The 25,698-nt window shown below is 40.6% G+C and overlaps 1 protein-coding gene and 1 non-coding gene across 11 annotated transcripts; both read right to left on the minus strand.

The window, feature by feature from the left end:
• Positions 1 to 718: 718 nt before the first annotated feature.
• Positions 719 to 10,301, minus strand: Rbmx (RNA binding motif protein, X-linked). Of its 10 annotated transcripts, none has more exons than XM_087599682.1 (11): positions 10,117 to 10,301; positions 8,865 to 8,980; positions 8,572 to 8,678; positions 7,737 to 7,908; positions 7,082 to 7,234; positions 6,451 to 6,565; positions 5,908 to 6,033; positions 5,443 to 5,525; positions 3,542 to 4,778; positions 2,566 to 2,650; positions 719 to 1,858 (listed from the first exon to the last, which is right to left on the minus strand). In XM_087599682.1, the coding sequence occupies exons 2-9, from the start codon at positions 8,971 to 8,973 to the stop codon at positions 4,471 to 4,473; spliced, it is 1,173 nt and encodes a 390-aa protein (XP_087455808.1). In that variant the 5' UTR covers positions 8,974 to 8,980; positions 10,117 to 10,301; the 3' UTR covers positions 719 to 1,858; positions 2,566 to 2,650; positions 3,542 to 4,470.
• Snord61 (small nucleolar RNA, C/D box 61) lies at positions 8,744 to 8,816 on the minus strand. The gene has a single exon (XR_015647179.1). It is a non-coding gene; the product is annotated as a small nucleolar RNA SNORD61 (small nucleolar RNA).
• Positions 10,302 to 25,698: the final 15,397 nt, after the last annotated feature.

The following is a 25,698-nucleotide window of genomic DNA, read 5'->3' on the forward strand; positions in this document are numbered from 1 at the left end:
TATTTAATAATTACGTAGCTTTTACTGTATGAGTCAGGTTCATGAACTAAATCTCTTCCACCTCTGGGATACATATTATCAACCTTCTTTACAGGTGAGAGATCAACTACAGGTTAATTTCTCCAAAGTTCCCACAAGTGTTAATGCCAAAACTAGAATTTCAACTCACTGGAAAACCATTACTTCAACCTACATAGAAAACTGAACTAGCAAGAAACAGCAGTTCTGAAGGCCAGCTGGATCAGAGAGGATCCATGTTACATGGGTAGTCCTAGAGGTCACACTGAAAAACTCAATCTTAGACGCTGAGTCACTGGGTATATCCATCAAGGTCAGGGTCTGCTGGGAGCCTTCCTTGGGGAAATCTAACTAAAAAGGGAAAAAATGGTTCCAAGATATGCAAGAAATCAAGGAAGATGCAATAGGAGAGCATTGGTATACGAGCCTTTACTTCTTAGGTGTGCTAGCTCTCATTTCATTTTTAGGTTAAGAATTAAGGAAAACACCTGAATTACCATGTTTACCTAAGGTTTTAACTTGTCATAGTAGAGGAAGGCCAGTGGTCACATATCTCAGGGACTCTCTCTGTACCTAAATACCAACAGTGCCCCAGAACTGAAGTTTGGGGAGGAAAATTAGGTGGAAAAAACCCTGAAAAGCCAAAAATGAATTTCTAACTTACAAAAAGGGCTTAAAAAAGAACCCAACACCACAAAGATACATGTTCAAGTTTTATTGGGTTTCAGTACAAAACATTCCAAAAAATGATCTATATTCCCTATGTTCTACATCCAGCTACCACATAAACCACAACACTTTCTGGATTACTCAAATTCTTCTACAACCAGAGTTTAGCCAAAAGAACCAAGGCTAAGTTTTGTAATTGCGGATTTAGGTCTGCTGGTTCTCTATTCTACCATTTGTCAAAAAGGTCTCAAATTTTTCTCCCTACTTTAACATTCATATTTATCTAGTATTGACCATGACAAACTATCTTTAAAAAATTTACATAAAATGTCAAGAGAACCCACTCCAGGCCTGATTAGAGTATGGAAGGCTTGAAATTTTAACTATAACAGTATTGGAACAAATTCATAAGAAAAATCGCAGAGGTTGAGTTAAATTCTTTGACCTGCTTCTGTTGAGAATATCTGCATTTACATGACTGGCTCTTAGTTTCCAAAGCAGTAAACTATCATGATTAGTTTCCGAGATGGAGACCTGAGGGTAAAGTACCTTTATAAAAACGACAGCGACCTAGTGACCTATTTTTGTTTCCAACGTGCACTCCAGTGGCCTAATAATGTTTCTAGTTTTTACTTTCATTTCCTAGCATTGCTCTTCCCCTAAGTTTTACAGGACGACTAATAATATTTCTTCCTTATGAGGCAATTCAAATGGGTTCCTTGCTGAAAATCAGACATCAGTGAATAAAGTTACCACTGAGGTATAACTTTTCTGATTGAAATGTGTCTGTGTGCCGCCAGGGGTTGAACTCTAGTCCTCACTGGTACTTAGGCAAGCACTCCACCATGGAGTTACAGTCGCAGCTAATTCAATTTTCTTCTAGTCATTGAGCAGTCTAAATTGCCCAGCTGCCCCATCAGTTTGTCCGAACTACTGAACTGTCTATAAAAAGTCACCCGAACGTCTTGGACAGGTACTTCCACTTACCGACTAGTCTCCCTTTTTCTAATGGGTTAATTTTAATTGAACGCCACTCCCTAATTAAGGTTTAACCAGCCTCCCTCCCTTGAAGACAAAAAAATCTATTGCCTGTACCAAACCAATTCTGATGAGTACTGGGTCAGTAAGTGCTGTGGCTTAGTCTCAGCATTCCTCTGCTTCAAAGACAACTCTGTAAGAAAAAAGGCATGGGATCAAGTTACAGAGGATTTCACAATGCAAAGTACCTCAGTCTCGGTTTTTCCTAAGTATTTGCGCTAAAGTGCCAGCTTCCAAAGGTGGCCATATTCATTACAAGTACTACTGTAAGCATTAGCTTTGTCGCATTAAAAGCAGATACCCTGCCTGCCACCTTGTGCCCATGAAATTTGGAAGCTGCAGTAGCAGCCGTACTCCTAACTAGTCAATTGAAAATAAGCAAGTCCTAACTGCGTGCAACTCATATAACATTGATCACACAGCAAACCATTAACTAGATAGCCTCTTTTAAGAACTCCTGCAGGCAAGAGCTATTAGTAACTTTTCAGAAACAGCCAGTTTCTACCATACTATGATACTCTAAATGAAAATACATCTATATGCATTCACTCAAAATGGATGGGCTAGGCGTTCCATGACAAAAAAACTTCATCCCTATGTCCAGAGCTGAGCATTAGCCCCAGTTCACAGATGAATTAGAGGTCAGAATAGAAATGCAAATGCAAACAACGATTCTGGGAAATATGGAGCACACCTTGAATCCACATTCAGGAGACAAAAATCAGGTGGATCCCTGAGTTGGAGGCCAGCTAGGTCTACATAGTGAGATCAACACCACAGCCACACGATGACAAAGCTACAGGATTTAAACCTTCAAAGAACACTGCTTTCAACACTTACCTGATCATTTGACTGTCTCTTACTGCCAGCTTTATCTACTGTGAATCAATCAGCACTCCATGACTGTATGACCATTAGGTTCAACCTGCAAAAATTACATAAAAGAAAACTAGTTATTTCTCTCAAGGAAGTTCTTGAACACTTGCCTATAACTGCCCGCCCCTTCCAGAAAGATCAGGCTAGTTCAGACTTGCAGCTTAAATGCATATTTCATGTTCTACTACTTCTCTTAATTGGTGGAAGGTTCACTGGCTTGGGATGGACTGGAATGGCTTAAATGGTTAAGTTGCATGGCTTATGGATTCTCATTCTTTTCCAATGGAGCACTGCCACGTTAAATCCATAAGTTGAACCGACAAAACATTTGAAGGAATAAGTGCAGTCTAAGGATTTTTAGTTGGAGGTCTTCAAGTTTACTATATTCAAGAGCATCGTTTTCAACTTCATGGCTGGACCTGGGTCATGCTGCCTCAGGTTTTTGCTTTTTTAAAGACCACTTGCAATAATTTTTTTTCTCCATACAGTGTAGTTTCATAGAACTAAAACAATCAGGCATCCAACTAAAGGTCAAGTTTGCAATGGCTTATAGGGGTCAGACAGGGGGACCCCAATCCTAAGCCATTTCTTATATTGACTAAAGACTAATTTGAAAAAAAAAGTCCAAACATGAAAAATGTTTACAGGTCTTCATCAAAAATGTGTAAGAAAAAAGTCACCCCCTCCCGATTCCCAGATCGCTATTGATAAACAAAATGGTTGCATTAACGCCTCTAAGTGTCATACATGCGTTAAAAAATTCCAAGTGTTGAATTTGGAGGACTTCTAATATGCTATTGAACATTTGTGAGTTTTTTCCAAGTTTTTTTAATCTAGAAGGCATTTCCATTGCCATGAAGTACAGTAGGCTTCACTGTACTATGAGGAAGGTAAGTGCTCAATTTCGACTTAGACGGAAAAACTAGTTTGCTTTGCTTACCATCTTTGCTGTTTCACAGGCATTTGGTGCTTTAAATCTGATGTGGAATGCTGATAGATTCACTTTTTAGAAGTCATAAGCCTTTAGGAGGTTGGAGATAACTTCATTGCTTATCTATTTTCTCCTTTGCAATCAAGCTGTTCCTTTAAAAGTGAGACACTACAGAGTTGCAAACATTTGAAACAGTAAGAGCAAGCATCGTTTTTGCAGCTTCATGGTTGATTTTGGCCAAACTTTTTATTTAGTATTTTGTAGTTGTTTAACACACACTTAAATGGTCTTACTCGGGGAGGGGGAAGGGAGGTTCTTGTAGATTCCCAAGGAAAGGTCAGAAAAGCAAAATATGGCCAGCATCCATTTGCTTTTTTTGAGGGGGGGGGGTTTCTGGGTAAATAGTACATGCCTAGGCATCTGATCTCAGCTTGGTTTGTTTGTTTGAATATATATATACTGCGAACATTGAGATTTCAGTTGGAAGACACCCTGAAATCCTCACACCCCACCAACCCTCTCTAATGGCTAGCTTGTCTGCACAGGCAGGGTGATTCAACTCTCAATGGAGACCAAAGGACATCTAGATGGCTAAATGTTTGTGGAAGATCTTGGGGTTGCTTGCCTCATTTGCTGGGAAAAATCAGGAAGTGGCCTTCAGGGACACTTTTACTTGGAAAATTACAACACTAGTAACAAGTCACGGCTTACACATCTAACATTTGCTTGTTGAAAGCAACTCATAATAGCAAATAAAATTAAACATGTCTTACTTTTTCCCTCACAAGAACATAAAAATTATTAAGGGGAACAGGAAATTTTAAAAAGGTAACACAATTTTTCCTTTAGTAGTCCTTGGGTAGTTTATGACAGAAAGTTTCCATTTTTTTGTTTGTTTCTTTGAATGGGGATTGTTGGTCCAAAAGTTTTGTTTGTTCCTAGTATCTGCTTCTGCCCCCTCTATCAGATCGGCTTCCTCCACGGCCACCACCTCTTGGTGCTCCGCGGCTTGAACTGCTGTAGGAATCACGTGGAGGAGGGTACCCCCTTTCCATAGAAGGGGGAAGCCCTCGTTCTTGTCTGCCCACGCGATCACGACCACTTGAGTAGAGATCACTTCGGCTGCTTGTGTAACTGTCTCGACTTCCACCATATCCGTCACGTGAGCTGCTGTAATCATCATAGCGACTGCTTCCACCATAAGATGGCGGGGGCCCTCGTGTAGGTGGAGCACTACGTGAGTTACCTGCAGGGTCAACGGTCAGGTAATATGGCAACACTATAAATTGTATATATACAACATTTAAATCTGAATTTACAGAATTCTTTGTATTCAAAGTTTACTTTCTCAACTGGGAAGTTTTAAACTCTACCATTGCTGGCCATAAGAGGGAATTGCTCATCTGCTGAGGTACGGAAACGGATTGATTTTAACGTTTGTTTGAAAAGACCGAAGACGTTGTGTATTTCAAGAGGACAGTCCAGACAGCTTGTTATTTTAGAGTAGACACTCAGCCACTTGCCAGTGATAAGTTGCAATTTTTTTGAACTGTTGAGTTTCCTTCATATTGCAATGGTAAATATTTGATCTGGTTAATAAAAATTTTTAAATTGTATTTTCACTGTTGGGGGAAAACACATAAGGCTGCCGATTTAAGCAAGCAAAATCCCCTCCAAAGCAAGCGAACAGCCTCAAAAGAAAAAAACAAACAAACAAAATAACAAACAAACGAAATAAGGAAAGAACCAAAACACCCTTCACAAAACTAGGAGAAGCCCAGCTGATAAAGTTACCCCTTGAAAGCAAGCAAATGTCCCTTTAAAAGCAAGCACCAAGCAGCCTAGTAATCCAGCTCATGAACCTAAAACCTCAAGCTGGTGACCGTTAAGATCCTTAACCGGTATCTTACCATAACTCTCATACGAATCTCTGTAGGAACCTCCACTTGGATGATCCGAATAGTCACGCTCCCGACCATATCCATCTCTATCACTACAGAAAAAGCAACTTTTGATTAAAATGTACATCACTTTCCTGTCTCATGTTATTTCCTAATACATCCTAAAAATAACCCCTCCTGAACAAACAAAACAACAAAAAACCAGTGCTTTCAAGGTCTCAAGTCTCTTATTACTTTGTTTTGGTTTTAGCTGCCCAATGTAACAATATGTATGAGGGGAAATGAGCATGCCGTGGTGATCCTGTTGGTCAAAAGACAACTTTGCGCACAGAATCTCTTCTCTCTCTTTCACCTTGACACAGCTTTCAAAGATGGAACTTGGGTAGCTGGAAATATTAGTAAAGTGCTTCGATATTTCTCAAGCCCCCCGAGGCATGACGTGTTACAGAAAATTCTTATAAGCAAACCACTCACCTATAGCCTCTTGATGGATAGTCATCTCGTGAACTGGAATGACCATAATCACGGTAAGTATAATCTCTTGGTGGTGGTGCATAATCTCGTGTATCTCGAGAACTTGGATAGTCTCTGCTTGAATAGCTACAAAAAAAATTGGTGTATGCTTCTGGTGCCTTTCTTTCAACATGATTCTTTTTTTAATTGGATTTTTTTTATTTACATTTCAGATGCTATCCCCTTCCCTGGTTTCTCCATCCAAAAGTCCCCTATCCTATCCCCCATCCCCTCTTGTATGAGAGTGTTCCCACACTCATCCACCCACCCCTTCCCACCTCCCTGCCCTGACATTCCCCTATGCTGGGGGGTCCAGCTTTGGCAGGACCAAAGGCTCCTCCTCCCATTGGTGCCCAACAAGGCCATCCTCTGCTACATATGCAGCTAGAGCCATGGGTCTGTCCATGTGTAGTCTTTGGATAGTGGTTTAGTCCCAGGGAGCTCTGGTTGGTTGGTATTGTTTCAATGTGATTCTTAATAAAACAAAGCGCACTTTTCTCTTACCTGTCTTTAGTGGAATATCCATCATCTCTCGGGGACAAATAAACATCTCTACGAGAAGGCAGGGGCTCTCTTCGTGGTGGGCCTCCATAACCATCTCTTCCACGTGACACAGGAGCTTCAAGAAAAAATAATCATTAAAATCTAGCCATCGGCAAGCTACAGTGCAGTCATACACAGTATAAAAAACAGTGATTTAATCAAATATGCTATGTACCTAAGACAGGAAGCTTCCCAGTCACATGATTTCAGTGCTCACTAATTATAAATGAGATTAATTGGAATCCCTCAATCTTAAGAGTAAGCATTTAAACAATATTGCTGTACGTTTATGGTGGGGTACATGCCTGTAGTGGCGAAAATGTCGATCAGAGAACCATTCTGTAGTCAATGCTCTTTCCACTTGACTGTGAATGGGGATTGGATCCAAGCTCTTGTGCTTTAATAGCAAAAAGTTTTACCCACTGAGGCATCTCAGTGGCCAAACATTTTAAAAAATAATAAGAAAGGTAGGTCTTGAGCTCATGTAGATCCTCCTACACCATCCCTCCACCCCCCAGTACTGGGATTGGACTTGCACCACCATGCCTGGCTTCAACAGAGCTGCCCAGATTTGAATGCATGCCACAATCACCTCTTCCTCCCATTCCACTGCTGCTGCGAACTGGTCCTGAAGGTGCTGATCTTTTAGGAGGAGGACCTCCACTTCTTGGTGGTGGTCCTCTTTTTACTGGAAGAGGTCCTCTGGAAGAACTCAAAGTAAAATTCATGGAGTAGCCACCATCATCTACATTAGAAAAGAAAAAAATAACACAATAATTAAGAAAAATAACGCCCAAGAAAAAAAAAAAACCTAAGAACTATTTGCCTTGAGGGGAAAAACAGAATTATGTGCATGTGTGTCACAACATTATCTTTTAATTATCCTGCGTAACAACATTATCTTTTCTGCTTAGTTGGGGAGGCTGTGCTTGTTTTCCATTGAGCAAGAGAAAGCATGACAAGAGTTCAGGACTAGCCTCAATTAATAAGAGAGACTTTGTTTCAGAATTCCAGACCTCCTGTAGACTAGGAAAATAAAAGAATGGCCTGGATACACCCCAATCCTGCCCTTCATTTTTTTCTTTTTACTTTGGTAAGACTATGTGGTCCATAATTTTAACACTAATTTGGGCTTTCCACATTTTCCTTTCAGGTCATGAAAAGCTTTAGCCTTTGAAAAGGAATGCACCCGGAAGTTTAGATCAATAGCTTAACTTAAAACACCAAGCCCAGGTCCTAATCATTACCCATGTGTCCTCCCCGTGATGGGGGTCCTCTGGTTCCTCCACTTCCCCCTCTTCCTCCTCGAAGACCTCTGGGAGGGCCTCTGCTTCTTGGAGGTGGAGGTAGTCCACGTCTGCCACTTTCAAATGATGGTTTGGTGGCTTGCTCCACCTTGATGGCTTTTCCATCTAAGGACTTCAAAGAGAAAAAAAATAATTAAATTGTATCAAGGTTTAAAAAAAAAATAACCTTAAAAGATACACTATGCCCTGTGACTCCAATAGGCTTTTTAAAATAGTTTTATCTGCCAGGTATCATAGGAAAAGTTGATGGAAATACTATTTCTATAGAAGTTTCCATTTAAAATTTCTACTAGATGCAAGAGATTCACTATACTACTCCTTAAGAAAATAAAAATCTAAGTAGGTGTTCAAGTTTTACCAAAACAAAGAGCTAAGTTATCAAATTATGGTTTATGGGTTCTAAAATATACACAGTATCACATAACACCATCATATGCTGCTCTGAACTAACTCTTGTTAGGCATATAACCCTTAGCATCAGCAACAAAATTTGTTTTTTTGGGCATGGTCTTTTATTTCTAGTAGAACTGTGAGTTTGAGGTCAGGCTGATCTATATAGTCAAGACTACAAAAGACTATATACACTGAGTCAAGAATGACTCAAAAACCAATACAATAAAATGAAATTCAGGATAGTAGTGGCTGTGATCAGAAGTCTTGGACATGCGTGCATACACAAAATAAGAATTCCAGAGCTGCTCTAGACTGAGGGTTGAATAACACTTTTTTATTTTTGTCACCAAGAAACACCTTTTTATTAAGCAGACAATCATACCTTTCCATTCATGTCTCTGGCAGCATCCTTTGCATCTGCTGGGCTTTCAAATGTGACAAAAGCAAATCCTCTTGACTTATTGGTTTCTCGGTCCTTCATCAAAAGCACTAAAAACAGTTATGGGGGTTACTTTCATTCAAACAAAGATAACCAGAGCACGTTTGCAAAAAGCAAGCTCAGAACTTCTTAGAGGACAAAATGCATTTATCATGTCAGATGATCAGTGGATTCAAATTCATCACAGCTTGCCTTTTAATTAATATTAATTTAGCATATAATTTTAGATAACTCACCTTCCACTATTCGTCCATATTTGCCAAACACTGCCTCCAGGGCTTTCTCATTTGTTTCTGTATTAAGCCCACCAATAAAGAGCTTTCCTGGGCGATCTGCTTCAACCATCTTTCCTCTGCTGAAAAATTATATTATTACCTCTCTGGAGAAAGTCCCCAAAGTTTATCGAATATCTTAATTATGGCTCATGTTTTACTAAAATCTTTATTCTTTAGTAATTAAAGACACCGATAAACCTCAAGTACAGTAAAAACCAATTGAAATACTTTGGCTAACAGTGCAGTGCAATTTTCATTGACGGGGTTTAAAGGACCTGCCTAATTTACTATCTCATCTGCCCTGTTTTTAGTCAATGAACAGCTACTTACACTTTAAAAGGCCACTTTTACTTTCAAATGTATTTTACCTTTAATACAAGGTTGCAGCCTTAGAGTGCAGGAATTAACAGAGGGAGCCACCACACCTGGCTGTGGTATTGATGTCTTATCTTTAAAACATTGTTACTTATCACCCAATTTGCTACCCGCGCCCCCGCCCCCAACCCGCGGCGAAAGGTATAAAAGACTTCCTATTCATTCAAGGTCAACAGCCAGACGCACCAAGAGCAAGCCCTTTGCACATTTAAATTTCCTAGTTAAGTTTAGGCACAAATCTCTAACTTAGGACAAAGTCACTGCATCTAGCCCAACGAAAGATTGGATAAAAGTGCCAGAGTCGGAAAATAACGGAACTCGGAATCACACACTCTTAACACTCCTTTCCAGTCCTGGCACCTAATTAAGACTCATTAAAAACCGCGTGTTAAAGACAAAATGGCGACACTTGGAACCAACCCAGAACCGACAACAACCTCCAGGCGAACTAACTTTTGCATTGACACTGGCAACAAAAACTCAGAAGGCTTCCACTCCTTACCACCAAGGACCCGAGGAACCCGCAGACAAGTCCACCAGCCCGTCATTAGCACCGACGCTATTCAGTGTTACTCCCGCTGTCCCTGCATGTCCCGCCCCACCTACAAAGCTTCACCCTCCGCCCTCCGGTGACAGGAGACAGCCAAACCTCTGGGAGGCTCACACAAAATAATGGACCCTTAGTGTGCTGCTTCCACCCCTTCTGCTTTAAATAGATTGACACCTTTGGGTGTCTTAAAATGGCGCCCGCCGCCACTATCTCCAGGGAAACAAATGATATCCAACCCTTACATGACAAGTGTGTACGGAAAAAGGGTCAAGGAAAGGAAGGTCCTACCGGAGGGGATGGCGACAGTCTCAAGCTCCTTTGAGCTCGCCGATGGGGCCTTCTGAGCAGCGCCGCACCAGTGACAGCTACCGATTTTCAATACGATACAGAAATGACGCTAGGACGACTGCGCAACGAGGGCGAACAAAGGAGACAGCAATCTTTATACTACCCGGGAACGAGGCTGAAGAACCCGGATGGAAATTAAGCTTAGAATTTGAAGCACGAAGGGAGGGAAGGGAGTGGTTCCCAGACTCTTCATTGGCTGTCCCCTTTGTCACTCACTAGTTACTCCGCCTCTTTCTTGTGTCTCTTAAAGTTCTGGCCAGTGCCAGATTGTAACCGTTTGCCCTGCCCCCATCCATTCTACTCCAAGGCGCCTTTTAGTTTTATGCTAAAACAGTGTACGGGATTTATTGATTAGAGAAATAAATTTATTGAGCGACCTAGTAGGTCAAGCAAGGCGTAAAACTTTTACTTTTGCATGAAAATCCTAATTGCAAAAGCAAGGTGGAAACGGTAGCTAGTACAATGTACAATGCCAACATTGTAGAAATAGGAAACAAAGAAGTTTCATTGCTATTCTATAACTGGCCAAATTTTCTTGAGCAATAAATAATACTTTGGAAGAATCTGCTAAGTAAGTGTTAAGTGAAAACAGAACTTGATTGCCTCACAAAAATATCCATATAGAACGATTGCTGAATACCTACTAGATTCGTGTACAAGTGAGGCCACCAGTGTCAGGTGCCTCAGGATTAAGACAGCCAAATAAAACTCCCTGACAATAGTTGAAGTGCTTACCTACACATCTCATCCCAGTATTTGAAACGTTGAAGTAGGGCAGTTAGGAGTTCCAGAAAAGTCTGGCTCTGTTAGAGTGGGTCTCAAAAACCAAACCAAACAAAAACAGGAAAAAAATGCTACGAGGTATGCTTGAACTTCAAGTGAGCATTCATAATTTGTTTTGTATTTCGGGACAGTATCAATCAAGCTGAGGGTGATCTTGGGATTCACAGCTATCCTCCTGCCCCAAATTTACAACTACTGGGATTGTAGGCACGAGCTACCATACCAGGTTCTGTATACTAAATTTTTATCTGCCTTGTGGAGGGAAAATTACAATTTAACTTGAGGGGATTTTCTTCTTTTCTCTCTTTTCTTTTCTTTTCCTTTTCCTTTTCCATTCCCTTTCTCTTCCCCTTTTCTTTTCCCTTTCCCTTTTTTTTTCTTTTCCTGAGACAGGATTTCTCTGGCTGTCCTAGAACTTGCTCTATCATTCAATCTAAAAGATCTCCCTGTCTTTGGCTCCCAAGTGTTGGGATTAAAGATGTGTGCGACCATCCCCTCCTGGGCAGGCTTTTAATTGTCTTAAAAACTTAAAAAAAAAATCTAGCCCAATGTGGTGGCACACATCTTTAATCCCATAATCACAGTTTGGCAGGTAGAGGCAGGTATCTGAGATGAAGCCAGCCTGGTTCAGTGGCAGCTAGAGCTACAAAGTGAGACCCCTGATTTAGAATAAACCAAACAAAATCACTTAACAAAACAGAACAAATCACTACATATTTTTTTTTATTATTAACTTGAGTATTTCTTTTATACATTTCGAGTGTTATTCCCTTTCCCAGTTTCCGGGCAAACATCCCCCTCCCCCCTCCCCTTTCTTATCGGTGTTCCCCTCCCCACCCTCCCCCCATTGTCCCCCTCCCCCCAACAGTCTAGTTCACTGGGGATTCAGTATTAGCAGGACCCAGGGCTTCCCCTTCCACTGGTGCTCTTACTAGGATATTCATTGCTACCTATGAGGTCAGAGTCCAGGGTCAGTCCATGTATAGTCTTTAGGTAGTGGTTTAGTCCCTGGAAGCTCTGGTTGCTTGGCATTGTTGTACATATGGGGTCTCGAGCCCCTTCAAGCTCTTCCAGTTCTTTCTCTGATTCCTTCAACGGGGGTCCTATTCTCAGTTCAGTGGTTTGCTGCTGGTATTCGCCTCTGTATTTGCTGTATTCTGGCTGTGTCTCTCAGGAGCGATCTACATCCGGCTCCTGTCGGTCTGCACTTCTTTGCTTCATCCATCTTGTCTAATTGGATGGCTGTATATGCATGGGCCACATGTGGGGCAGACTCTGAATGGGTGTTCCTTCAGTCTCTGTTTTAATCTTTGCCTCTCTCTTCCCTGCCAAGGGTATTCTTGTTCCCCTTTTAAAGAAGGAGTGAACCATTCACATTTTGATCATCTGTCTTGAGTTTCATTTGTTCTAGGCATTTAGGGTAATTCAAGCATTTGGGCTAATAGCCACTTATCAGTGAGTGCATACCATGTATGTCTTTCTGTGTTTGGGTTAGCTCACTCAGGATGATATTTTCCAGTTCCAGCCATTTGCCTACGAATTTCATAAAGTCGTTGTTTTTTTTTTTTTTAAAGATTTATTTATTATATATAAGTACACTGTAGCTGTCTTCAGATACACCAGAAGAGGGCATCAGATCTCTTTACAGATGGTTGTGAGCCACCATGTGGTTGCTGGGAATTGAACTCATGACCTCTGGAAGAGCAGTCAGGTGCTCTTAACCGCTGAGCCATCTCTCCAGCCCAAGTCGTTGTTTTTGATAGCTGAGTAATATTCCATTGTGTAGATGTACCACATTTTGTGTATCCATTCCTCTGTTGAAGGGCATCTGGGTTCTTTCCAGCTTCTGGCTATTATAAATAAGGCTGCAATGAACATAGTGGAGCATGTGTCTTTTTTATATGTTGGGGCATCTTTTGGGTATATGCCCAAGAGAGGTATAGCTGGATCCTCAGGCAGTTCAATGTCCAATTTTCTGAGGATCCTCCAGACTGATTTCCAGAATGGTTGTACCAGTTTGCAATCCCACCAACAATGGAGGAGTGTTCCTCTTTCTCCACATCCTCGCCAGCATCTGTTGTCCCCTGAGTTTTTGATCTTAGCCATTCTCACTGGTGTGAGGTGAAATCTCAGGGTTGTTTTGATTTGCATTTCCCTTATGACTAAAGATGTTGAACATTTCTTTAGGTGTTTCTCCGCCATTCGGCATTCCTCAGCTGTGAATTCTTTGTTTAGCTCTGAGCCCCATTTTTTAATAGGGTTATTTGTTTCCCTGTGATCTAACTTCTTGAGTTCTTTGTATATTTTGGATATAAGGCCTCTACCTGTTGTAGGATTGGTAAAGATCTTTTCCCAATCTGTTGGTTGCCGTTTTGTCCTAACCACAGTGTCCTTTGCCTTACAGTTTTATGAGATCCCATTTGTCAATTCTTGATCTTAGAGCATAAGCCATTGGTGTTTTGTTCAGGAAATTTTTTCCAGTGCCCATGTGTTCCAGATGCTTCCCTAGTTTTTCTTCTATTAGTTTGAGTGTGTCTGCTTTGATGTGGAGGTCCTTGATCCACTTGGACTTAAGCTTTGTACAGGGTGATAAGCATGGATCGATCTGCATTCTTCTACATGTTGACCTCCAGTTGAACTAGCACCATATGATGAAAATGCTATCTTTTTTCCATTGGATGGTTTTGGCTCCTTTGTCAAAAATCAAGTGACCATATGTGTGTGGGTTCATTTCTGGGTCTTCAATTCTATTCCATTGGTCTATCTGTCTGTCTCTGTACCAATACCATGCAGTTTTTATCACTATTGCTCTGTAATACTGCTTGAGTTCAGGGATAGTGATTCCCCCTGAAGTCCTTTTATTGTTGAGGGTAGTTTTAGCTATCCTGGGTTTTTTGTTATTCCAGATGAATTTGCAAATTGTTCTGTCTAACTCTTTGAAGAATTGGATTGGTATTTTGATGGGGATTGCATTGAATCTGTAGATTGCTTTTGGTAAAATGGCCATTTTTACTATATTAATCCTGCCAATCCATGAGCATGGGAGATCTTTCCATCTTCTGAGGTCTTCTTCAATTTCCTTCTTCAGTGTCTTGAAGTTCTTATTGTACAGATCTTTTACTTGCTTTGTTAAAGTCACTCCGAGGTACTTTATATTATTTGGGTCTATTATGAAGGGTATCGTTTCCCTAATTTCTTTCTCGGCTTGTTTCTCTTTTGTATAGAGGAAGGCAACTGATTTATTTGAGTTAATTTTATACCCAGCCACTTTGCTGAAGTTGTTTATCAGCTTTAGTAGTTCTCTGGTGGAACTTTTGGGATCACTTAAATATACTATCATATCATCTGCAAATAGTGATATTTTGACTTCTTCTTTTCCGATCTGTATCCCCTTGATCTCCTTTTGTTGTCTGATTGCTCTGGCTAGAACTTCAAGAACTATATTGAATAAGTAGGGAGAGAGTGGGCAGCCTTGTCTAGTCCCTGATTTTAGTGGGATTGCTTCAAGTTTCTCTCCATTTAGTTTAATGTTAGCAACTGGTTTGCTGTATATGGCTTTTACTATGTTTAGGTATGGGCCTTGAATACCTATTCTTTCCAGGACTTTTATCATGAAGGGGTGTTGAATTTTGTCAAATGCTTTCTCAGCATCTAATGAAATGATCATGTGGTTTTGTTCTTTCAGTTTGTTTATATAATGGATCACGTTGATGGTTTTCCGTATATTAAACCATCCCTGCATGCCTGGGATGAAGCCTACTTGATCATGGTGGATGATTGTTTTGATGTGCTCTTGAATTCGGTTTGCCAGAATTTTATTGAGTATTTTTGCGTCGATATTCATAAGGGAAATTGGTCTGAAGTTCTCTTTCTTTGTTGTGTCTTTGTGTGGTTTAGGTATAAGAGTAATTGTGGCTTCGTTGAAGGTATTCGGTAGTGATCCATCTGTTTCAATTTTGTGGAATAGTTTGGATAATATTGGTATGAGGTCTTCTATGAAGGTTTGATAGAATTCTGCACTAAACCCGTCTGGACCTGGGCTCTTTTTGGTTGGGAGACCTTTAATGACTGCTTCTATTTCCTTAGGAGTTATGGGGTTGTTTAACTGGTTTATCTGTTCCTGATTTAACTTCGGTACCTGGTATCTGTCTAGGAAATTGTCCATTTCCTGAAGATTTTCAAGTTTTGTTGAATATAGGTTTTTGTAGTAAGATCTGATGATTTTTTTGAATTTCCTCTGAATCTGTTGTTATGTCTCTCTTTTCATTTCTGATTTTGTTAATTTGGACGCACTCTCTGTGTCCTCTCGTTAGTCTGGCTAAGGGTTTATCTATCTTGTTGATTTTCTCAAAGAACCAACTTTTGGTTCTGTTGATTCTTTCTATGGTCCTTTTTGTTTCTACTTGGTTGATTTCAGCTCTGAGTTTGATTATTTCCTGCCTTCTACTCCTCCTGGGTGTATTTGCTTCTTTTTGTTCTAGATCTTTTAGGTGTGCTGTCAAGCTGCTGACATATGCTCTTTCCTGTTTCTTTCTGCAGGCACTCAGCGCTATGAGTTTTCCTCTTAGCACAGCTTTCATTGTGTCCCATAAGTTTGGGTATGTTGTACCTTCATTTTCATTAAATTCTAAAAAGTTTTTAATTTCTTTCTTTATTTCTTCCTTGACCAGGTTATCATTGAGTAGACCATTGTTCAATTTCCAAGTATATGTGGACATTCTTCCTTGATTGTTATTGAAGACCAGTTTTAGGCTGTGGTGGTCCGATAGCACGCATGGGATTATTTCTATCTTTCTGTACCTGTTGAGGCCCGTTTTTTGACCAATTATATGGTCAATTTTGGAGAAAGTACCATGAGGAGCTGAGAAGAAGGTATATCCTTTTGCTTTAGGATAGAATGTTCTATAAATATCCGTTAGGTCCATTTGGCTCATGACTTCTCTTAGTCTGTCTACATCTCTGTTTAATTTCTGTTTCCATGATCTGTCCATTGATGAGAGTGGGGTGTTGAAATCTCCCACTATTATAGTGTTAGGTCCAATGTGTGTTTTGAGCTTTAGTAACGTTTCTTTTACATATGTAGGTGCCCTTGTATTTGGGGCATAGATATTTAGGATTGAGAGTTCATCTTGGTGGATTTTTCCTATGATGAATATGAAGTGTCCTTCCTTATCTTTTTTGATGACTTTTAGTTGGAAATTGATTTTATTTGATATTAGAATGGCTACTCCAGCTTGCTTCTTCTGACCATTTGCTTGGAAAGTTGTTTTCCAGCCTTTCACTCTGAGGTAGTGTCTGTCTTTGTCTCTGAGGTGTGTTTCTTGTAGGCAGCAGAATGCAGGGTCCTCGTTGCGTATCCAGTTTGTTAATCTATTTCTTTTTATTGGGGAGTTGAGGCCATTGATGTTGAGAGATATTAAGGAATAGTGGTTACTGCTTCCCGTTATATTCATATTTGGATGTGAGGTTATGTTTGTGTGCTTTCATTCTCTTTGTTTTGTTGCCAAGACGATTAGTTTCTTGCTTCTTCTAGGGTATAGCTTGCCTCCTTATGTTGGGCTTTACCCTTTATTATCCTTTGTAGTGCTGGATTTGTAGAAAGATATTGTGTAAATTTGGTTTTGTCATGGAATATCTTGGTTTCTCCATCTATGTTAATTGAGAGTTTTGCAGGATACAGTAACCTGGGCTGGCATTTGTGTTCTCTTAGGGTCTGTATGACATCAGACCAGGTTCTTCTGGCCTTTATAGTTTCTGGCGAGAAGTCTGGTGTGATTCTGATAGGTCTGCCTTTATATGTTACTTGACCTTTTTCCCTTACTGCTTTTAATATTCTTTCTTTATTTTGTGCATTTGGTGTTTTGACTATTATGTGACGGGAGGTGTTTCTTTTCTGGTCCAATCTATTTGGAGTTCTGTAGGCATCTTGTATGCCTATGGGTATCTCTTTTTTTAGGTTAGGGAAGTTTTCTTCTATGATTTTGTTGAAGATATTTACTGGTCCTTTGAGCTGGGAGTCTTCACTCTCTTCTATACCTATTATCCTTAGGTTTGATCTTCTCATTGAGTCCTGGATTTCCTGTATGTTTTGGACCAGTAGCTTTTTCCGCTTTACATTATCTTTGACAGTTGAGTCAATGATTTCTATGGAATCTTCTGCTCCCGAGATTCTCTCTTCCATCTCTTGAATTCTGTTGGCGAGGCTTGTATCTACAGCTCCTTGTCTCTTCTTTTGGTTTTCTATATCCAGGGTTGTTTCCATGTGTTCTTTCTTGATTGCTTCTATTTCCATTTTTAATTCCTTCAACTGTTTGATTGTGTTTTCCTGGAATTCTTTCAGGGATTTTTGTGATTCCTCTGTGTAGGCTTCTACTTGTTTATTAATGTTTTCCTGTGTTTCCCTAAGTGTGTTCATGTCTTTCTTGAAGTCCTCCAGCATCATGATCAGATATGATTTTGAAACTAGATCTTGCTTTTCTGGTGTGTTTGGATATTCCATGTTTGTTTTGGTGGGAGAATTGGGCTCCGATGATGCCATGTAGTCTTGGTTTCTGTTGCTTGGGTTCCTGCGCTTGCCTCTCGCCATCAGATTATCTCTAGTGTTACTTTGTTCTGCTATTTCTGACAGTGGCTAGACTGTCCTATAAGCCTGTGTGTCAGGAGTGCTGTAGACCTGTTTTCCTGTTTTCTTTCAGCCAGTTCTGGGGACAGAGTGTTCTGCTTTCGGGCGTGTAGTTTTTCCTCTCTACAGGTCTTCAGCTGTTCCTGTGGGCCTGTGTCTTGAGTTCACCAGGCAGCTTTCTTGCAGCAGACAAGTTGGTCTTACCTGTGGTCCTGAGGCTCAAGTTCGCTCGTGGGGTGCTGCCCAAGGGCTCTCTGCGGCGGCAGCAACCAGGAAGACCTGTGCCGCCCCTTCAGGGAGCTTCAGTGCACCAGGGTTCCAGATGGCCTTTGGTGTTTTCCTCTGTCGTCCGAGATGTATGTACAGAGAGCAGTCTCTTCTGGTTTCCCAGGCTTGTCTGCCTCTCTGAAGGTTCAGCTCTCCCTCCCACGGGATTTGGGTGCAGAGAACTGTTTATCCGGTCTGTTTCCCTCAGGTTCCGGCGGTGTCTCAGGCAGGGGTCCTGCCGCTCCTGGGTCCTCCCCCACGGGAGCCCAGAGGCCTTATACAGTTTCCTCTTGGGCCAGAGATGTGGGCAGGGGTGGGCAGTGTTGGTGGTCTCTTCCACTCTGCAGCCTCAGGAGTGCCCACCTGATCAGGCGGTGAGGTGTCTTTCCCACTGGGTCTGGGAGCAGAGAGCTGCTGCGGGCCCGGGATCCGCGGGCGTGGGACCTCCGGCAAACACAGGACGTGCCTGGTCCTAGATGAATCTGCCTCTGTGTGTCCCGATCTCACCAGGCAGCTCTCTTGCAGCAGACAAGTTGGTCTTACCTGTGGTCCCGAGGCTCAAGTTTGCTCGCGGGGTGCTGCCCAAGGGCTCTCTGCGGCGGCAGCAACCAGGAAGACCTGTGCCCATCACTACATATTTTAATGAGTGCTCAGGAGAGCAATATTAAGGGAGGAGAAATTTGATCAACACATCAAAACAGCAGGTTGTAGTGGCTCGGGTCTGTCATGCCAGCACTCAGTAGACTGAGGTAAGAGCATGACTACCACCAATAAGGCTTCGTAGTGACTGCTGACTGCCTCTTTAAAAAAAAAAGAAAAGACAAATTCGGGAGGATATACAGGAAAGATAACTGACTGAAGGACAGATTTAAAGAAAAAACAAGCCACAAAGAGCTGGGGAGGGGAAGCTTGGTATGCTTGTTTTTATTTTTATTTTATTTATAATTTTCTTTCTATTTTCCCTACAGATCTTGTGTGTGTGTGTGTGTGTGTGTGTGTGTGTGTGTGTGTGTGTGTGTATCATGGCTTCCTGTTTAGTGTTTTTATGGGATTCCTGAGTGTGAGAGCCCATGAGCTTCTTTCTTGTGTCTTCTCTTGGGCTCTTTATACTTCTGCTTGTTTGTTTTGATTTATCCTGATGTGTTTATGTTTTATCTTATTATATTTTATTATTATCCTTTAGAGTCTGGTTTATATTCTAATGAGAAGCAGAAGAGGTGGATCCAGATGGGAGAGGAGGGGGAGGAACTGGGAGGAATGGGGGTGGAAACCATAATGTGAATATATTACATGAGAAAGCATCTATTTTCAATGAAAGGGGGAAAAGTAAATGAAGAAAGTAAAAGCTACAAGTGGTATCTACTAAACTTCTTTCTTGCCTTCTCTTCCTCTCTCTCTTTCTCTCTCCCTTTCTCAACCTCGCTCTACTAAATTTCTAGTTGTTCATTCTGGAAAAGTGTCTAACAGGTCAAATGTATAATACATAAAATAATTTTTTTCATAGAATTCTTAGTGATCAAAGAGAAAAACATACAATTTAAAGGACTAGAAATACATCTGGGTATGGTGACTCACGTCTGTAATCCCAACAACATTTAAGAAGTGGATGATAATACACACCCTAAGAGAACACAAATGCCAGCCCAGGTTACTGTATCCTGCAAAACTCTCAATTAACATAGATGGAGAAACCAAGATATTCCATGACAAAACCAAATTTACACAATATCTTTCTACAAATCCAGCACTACAAAGGATAATAAAGGGTAAAGCCCAACATAAGGAGGCAAACTATACCCTAGAAGAAGCAAGAAACTAATCATCTTGGCAACAAAACAAAGAGAATGAAAGCACACAAATATAACCTCACATCCAAATATGAATATAACAGGAAGCAATAATCACTATTCCTTAATATCTCTCAACATCAATGGTCTCAACTCCCCAATAAAAAGACATAGATTAACAAACTGGATACGCAACGAGGACCCTGCATTCTGCTGCCTACAGGAAACACACCTCAGAGACAAAGACAGACACTACCTCAGAGTGAAAGGCTGGAAAACAACTTTCCAAGCAAATGGTCAGAAGAAGCAAGCTGGAGTAGCCATTCTAATATCAAATAAAATCAATTTTCAATTAAAAGTCATCAAAAAAGATAAGGAAGGACACTTCATATTCATCAAAGGAAAAATCCACCAAGATGAACTCTCAATCCTCATCTTCGATTGGTTTATATACAAGTGTGCAATTTCTAGGCTTGAAAGTAAAATGATGCTATCTGGTGCTGGATAGAGGAGCCTTATTTTTTATTATGGCAGCTTGCTATTTTTGTAACATGGTGATTTGGTTGAACACAATAAAGTACAGTAGTAACTGATCTCCCCCTCTTCCTGGATGAGTGAGGAGATGATTAAATGTTGATGTCAGCATCCATGAGCATATTCAGATGAGCTTCTGCTTCTGTTGAAAAGGATGCTGTGTTTGATTGTGGTCCGAAGCTTTGAAGCACTACTTGGCATCTCCTTCCTTGGAGGTCTCACTGTTTAAACATAACAGATTTGATAGCTTGTTGGTAAGGTGAGGTCCAGCTTGTCTCCACTAGGTCATCTTCATGTGAATCCGGTGGTTATACGGTTTTGTTCTAGGGATATTTCATTTTTTTAATAACGGTTTTAGCTGACATTCATGGAGAGAATGAATCCTTAGAAGTGTGCCACTAGTGAAAGGAAATCCTGTCTAGAGTATGTTTCTTTACAAAGCTGTGTCACACCATCCTTTGGGCCCTCTGCTGGAAAAGTAGAATCAAGTCTCAAATAATGCCTTTTAAATTGTATCCTCTAGTATTATAGATGTAGGACAGTACTGTATCATACCTCTGTGGATGTAAAATAGCTTGTACCTGCTTTATGATACGTAGTAGTGACCGTGCTTTATCAGAGCTGTTTTTTTTTTTTTATTGAGTATTTCTTATATACATTTCGAGTGTTATTCCCTTTCCCGGTTTCCGGGCAAACATCCCCCTCCCCCCTCCCCTTCCTTATGGGTGTTCCCCTCCCAACCCTCCCCACATTGCCGCCCTCCCCCCATAGACTAGTTCACTGGGGGTTCAGTCTTAGCAGGACCCAGGGCTTCCCCTTCCACTGGTGCTCTTACTAGGATATTCATTGCTACCTATGAGGTCAGAGTCCAGGGTCAGTCCATGTATAGTCTTTAGGTAGTGGCTTAGTCCCTGGAAGCTCTGGTTGCTTGGCATTGTTGTACTTTTGAGGTCTCGAGCCCCTTCAAGCTCTTCCAGTTCTTTCTCTGATTCCTTCAATAGGGGACCTATTCTCAGTTCAGTGGTTTGCTGCTGGTATTCGCCTCTGTATTTGCTGTATTCTGGCTGTGTCTCTCAGGAGCGATCTACATCCGGCTCCTGTCGGTCTGCACTTCTTTGCTTCATCCATCTTGTCTAATTGGGTGGCTGTATATGTATGGGCCACATGTGGGGCAGGCTCTGAATGGGTGTTCCTTCAGTCTCTGTTTTAATCTTTGCCTCTCCCTTCCCTGCCAAGGGTATTCTTTTTCCTCATTTAAAGAAGGAGTGAAGCATTCACATTTTGATTATCCGTCTTGAGTTTCGTTTGTTCTAGGGATCTAGGGTAATTCAAGCATTTGGGCTAATAGCCACTTATCAATGAGTGCATACCATGTATGTCTTTCTGTGATTGGGTTAGCTCACTCAGGATGATATTTTCCAGTTCCAACCATTTGCCTACGAATTTCATAAAGTCGTTGTTTTTGATAGCTGAGTAATATTCCATTGTGTAGATGTACCACATTTTCTGTATCCATTCCTCTGTTGAAGGGCATCTGGGTTCTTTCCAGCTTCTGGCTATTATAAATAAGGCTGCAATGAACATAGTGGAGCACGTGTCTCTTTTATATGTTGAGGCATCTTTTGGGTATATGCCCAAGAGAGGTATAGCTGGATCCTCAGGCAGTTCAATGTCCAATTTTCTGAGGATCCTCCAGACTGATTTCCAGAATGGTTTTACCAGTCTGCAACCCCACCAACAATGGAGGAGTGTTCCTCTTTCTCCACATCCTCGCCAGCATCTGCTGTCACCTGAGTTTTTGATCTTAGCCATTCTCACTGGTGTGAGGTGAAATCTCAGGGTTGTTTTGATTTGCATTTCCCTTATGACTAAAGATGTTGAACATTTCTTTAGGTGTTTCTCAGCCATTCGGCATTCCTCAGCTGTGAATTCTTTGTTTAGCTCTGAACCCCATTTTTTAATAGGGTTATTTGTTTCCCTGCGGTCTAACTTCTTGAGTTCTTTGTATATTTTGGATATAAGGCCTCTATCTGTTGTAGGATTGGTAAAGATCTTTTCCCAATCTGTTGGTTGCCGTTTTGTCCTAACCACAGTGTCCTTTGCCATACAGAAGCTTTGCAGTTTTATGAGATCCCATTTGTCAATTCTTGATCTTAGAGCATAAGCCATTGGTGTTTTGTTCAGGAAATTTTTTCCAGTGCCCATGTGTTCCAGATGCTTCCCTAGTTTTTCTTCTATTAGTTTGAGTGTGTCTGCTTTGATGTGGAGGTCCTTGATCCACTTGGACTTAAGCTTTGTACAGGGTGATAAGCATGGATCGATCTGCATTCTTCTACATGTTGCCCTCCAGTTGAACCAGCACCATTTGCTGAAAATGCTATCTTTTTTCCATTGGATGCTTTTGGCTCCTTTGTCAAAAATCAAGTGACCATAGGTGTGTGGGTTCATTTCTGGGTCTTCAATTCTATTCCATTGGTCTATCTGTCTGTCTCTGTACCAATACCATGCAGTTTTTATCACTATTGCTCTGTAATACTGCTTGAGTTCAGGGATAGTGATTCCCCCTGAAGTCCTTTTATTGTTGAGGATAGCTTTAGCTATCCTGGGTTTTTTGTTATTCCAGATGAATTTGCAAATTGTTCTGTCTAACTCTTTGAAGAATTGGATTGGTATTTTGATGGGGATTGCATTGAATCTGTAGATTGCTTTTGGTAAAATGGCCATTTTTACTATATTAATCCTGCCAATCCATGAGCATGGGAGATCTTTCCATCTTCTGAGATCTTCTTCAATTTCTTTCCTCAGTGTCTTGAAGTTCTTATTGTACAGATCTTTTACTTGCTTGGTTAAAGTCACACCGAGGTACTTTATATTATTTGGGTCTATTATGAAGGGTGTCGTTTCCCTAATTTCTTTCTCGGCTTGTTTCTCTTTTGTATAGAGGAAGGCAACTGATTTATTTGAGTTAATTTTATACCCAGCCACTTTGCTGAAGTTGTTTATCAGCTTTAGTAGTTCTCTGGTGGAACTTTTGGGATCACTTAAATATACTATCATGTCGTCTGCAAATAGTGATATTTTGACCTCTTCTTTTCCGATCTGTATCCCCTTGATCTCCTTTTGTTGTCTGATTGCTCTGGCTAGAACTTCAAGAACTATATTGAATAAGTAGGGAGAGAGTGGGCAGCCTTGTCTAGTCCCTGATTTTAGTGGGATTGCTTCAAGTTTCTCTCCATTTAGTTTAATGTTAGCAACTGGTTTGCTGTATATGGCTTTTACTATGTTTAGGTATGGGCCTTGAATTCCTATTCTTTCCAGGACTTTTATCATGAAGGGGTGTTGAATTTTGTCAAATGCTTTCTCAGCATCTAATGAAATGATCATGTGGTTTTGTTCTTTCAGTTTGTTTATATAATGGATCACGTTGATGGTTTTCCGTATATTAAACCATCCCTGCATGCCTGGGATGAAGCCTACTTGATCATGGTGGATGATTGTTTTGATGTGCTCTTGAATTCGGTTTGCCAGAATTTTATTGAGTATTTTTGCGTCGATATTCATAAGGGAAATTGGTCTGAAGTTCTCTTTCTTTGTTGTGTCTTTGTGTGGTTTAGGTATAAGAGTAATTGTGGCTTCGTTGAAGGTATTCGGTAGTGATCCATCTGTTTCAATTTTGTGGAATAGTTTGGATAATATTGGTATGAGGTCTTCTATGAAGGTTTGATAGAATTCTGCACTAAACCCGTCTGGACCTGGGCTCTTTTTGGTTGGGAGACCTTTAATGACTGCTTCTATTTCCTTAGGAGTTATGGGGTTGTTTAACTGGTTTATCTGTTCCTGATTTAACTTCGATACCTGGTATCTGTCTAGGAAATTGTCCATTTCCTGAAGATTTTCAAATTTTGTTGAATATAGGTTTTTATAGTAAGATCTGATGATTTTTTGAATTTCCTTCTGAATCTGTAGTTATGTCTCCCTTTTCATTTCTGATTTTGTTAATTTGGACGCACTCTCTGTGTCCTCTCGTTAGTCTGGCTAAGGGTTTATCTATCTTGTTGATTTTCTCAAAGAACCAACTTTTGGTTCTGTTGATTCTTTCTATGGTCCTTTTTGTTTCTACTTGGTTGATTTCAGCTCTGAGTTTGATTATTTCCTGCCTTCTACTCCTCCTGGGTGTATTTGCTTCTTTTTGTTCTAGATCTTTTAGGTGTGCTGTCAAGCTGCTGACATATGCTCTTTCCTGTTTCTTTCTGCAGGCACTCAGCGCTATGAGTTTTCCTCTTAGCACAGCTTTCATTGTGTCCCATAAGTTTGAGTATGTTGTATCTTCATTTTCATTAAATTCTAAAAAGTTTTTAATTTCTTTCTTTATTTCTTCCTTGACCAGGTTATCATTGAGTAGAGCATTGTTCAATTTCCACCCATATGTGGGCATTCTTCCCTTATTGTTATTGAAGACCAGTTTTAGGCCGTGGTGGTCCGATAGCACGCATGGGATTATTTCTATCTTTCTGTACCTGTTGAGGCCCGTTTTTTGACCAATTATATGGTCAATTTTGGAGAAAGTACCATGAGGAGCTGAGAAGAAGGTATATCCTTTTGCTTTAGGATAGAATATTCTATAAATATCCGTTAAGTCCATTTGGCTCATGACTTCTCTTAGTCTGTCGACATCACTGTTTAATTTCTGTTTCCATGATCTGTCCATTGATGAGAGTGGGGTGTTGAAATCTCCCACTATTATTGTGTGAGGTGCAATGTGTGTTTTGAGCTTTAGTAACGTTTCTTTTACGTATGTAGGTGCCCTTGTATTTGGGGCATAGATATTTAGGATTGAGAGTTCATCTTGGTTGATTTTTCCTTTGATGAATATGAAGTGTCCTTCCTTATCTTTTTTGATGACTTTTAATTGAAAATTGATTTTATTTGATATTAGAATGGCTACTCCAGCTTGCTTCTTCTGACCATTTGCTTGGAAAGTTGTTTTCCAGCCTTTCACTCTGAGGTAGTGTCTGTCTTTGTGTCTGAGGTGTGTTTCCTGTAGGCAGCAGAATGCAGGGTCCTCGTTGCGTATCCAGTTTGTTAATCTATGTCTTTTTATTGGGGAGTTGAGGCCATTGATATTGAGAGATATTAAGGAATAGTGATTATTGCTTCCCGTTATATTCATATTTGGATGTGAGGTTATGTTTGTGTGCTTTCATTCTCTTTGTTTTGTTGCCAAGACGATTAGTTTCTTGCTTCTTCTAGGGTATAGCTTGCCTCCTTATGTTGGGCTTTACCATTTATTATCCTTTGTAGTGCTGGATTTGTAGAAAGATATTGTGTAAATTTGGTTTTGTCATGGAATATCTTGGTTTCTCCATCAATGTTAATTGAGAGTTTTGCTGGATACAGTAACCTGGGCTGGCATTTGTGTTCTCTTAGGGTCTGTATGACATCAGTCCAGGTTCTTCTGGCCTTTATAGTTTCTGGCGAGAAGTCTGGTGTGATTCTGATAGGTCTGCCTTTATATGTTACTTGACCTTT

Source organism: Rattus norvegicus, chromosome X, assembly GCF_021556685.1.
Source record: "Rattus norvegicus strain SHRSP/BbbUtx chromosome X, alternate assembly SHRSP_T2T, whole genome shotgun sequence".
Classification (NCBI taxonomy): domain Eukaryota; kingdom Metazoa; phylum Chordata; class Mammalia; order Rodentia; family Muridae; genus Rattus; species Rattus norvegicus.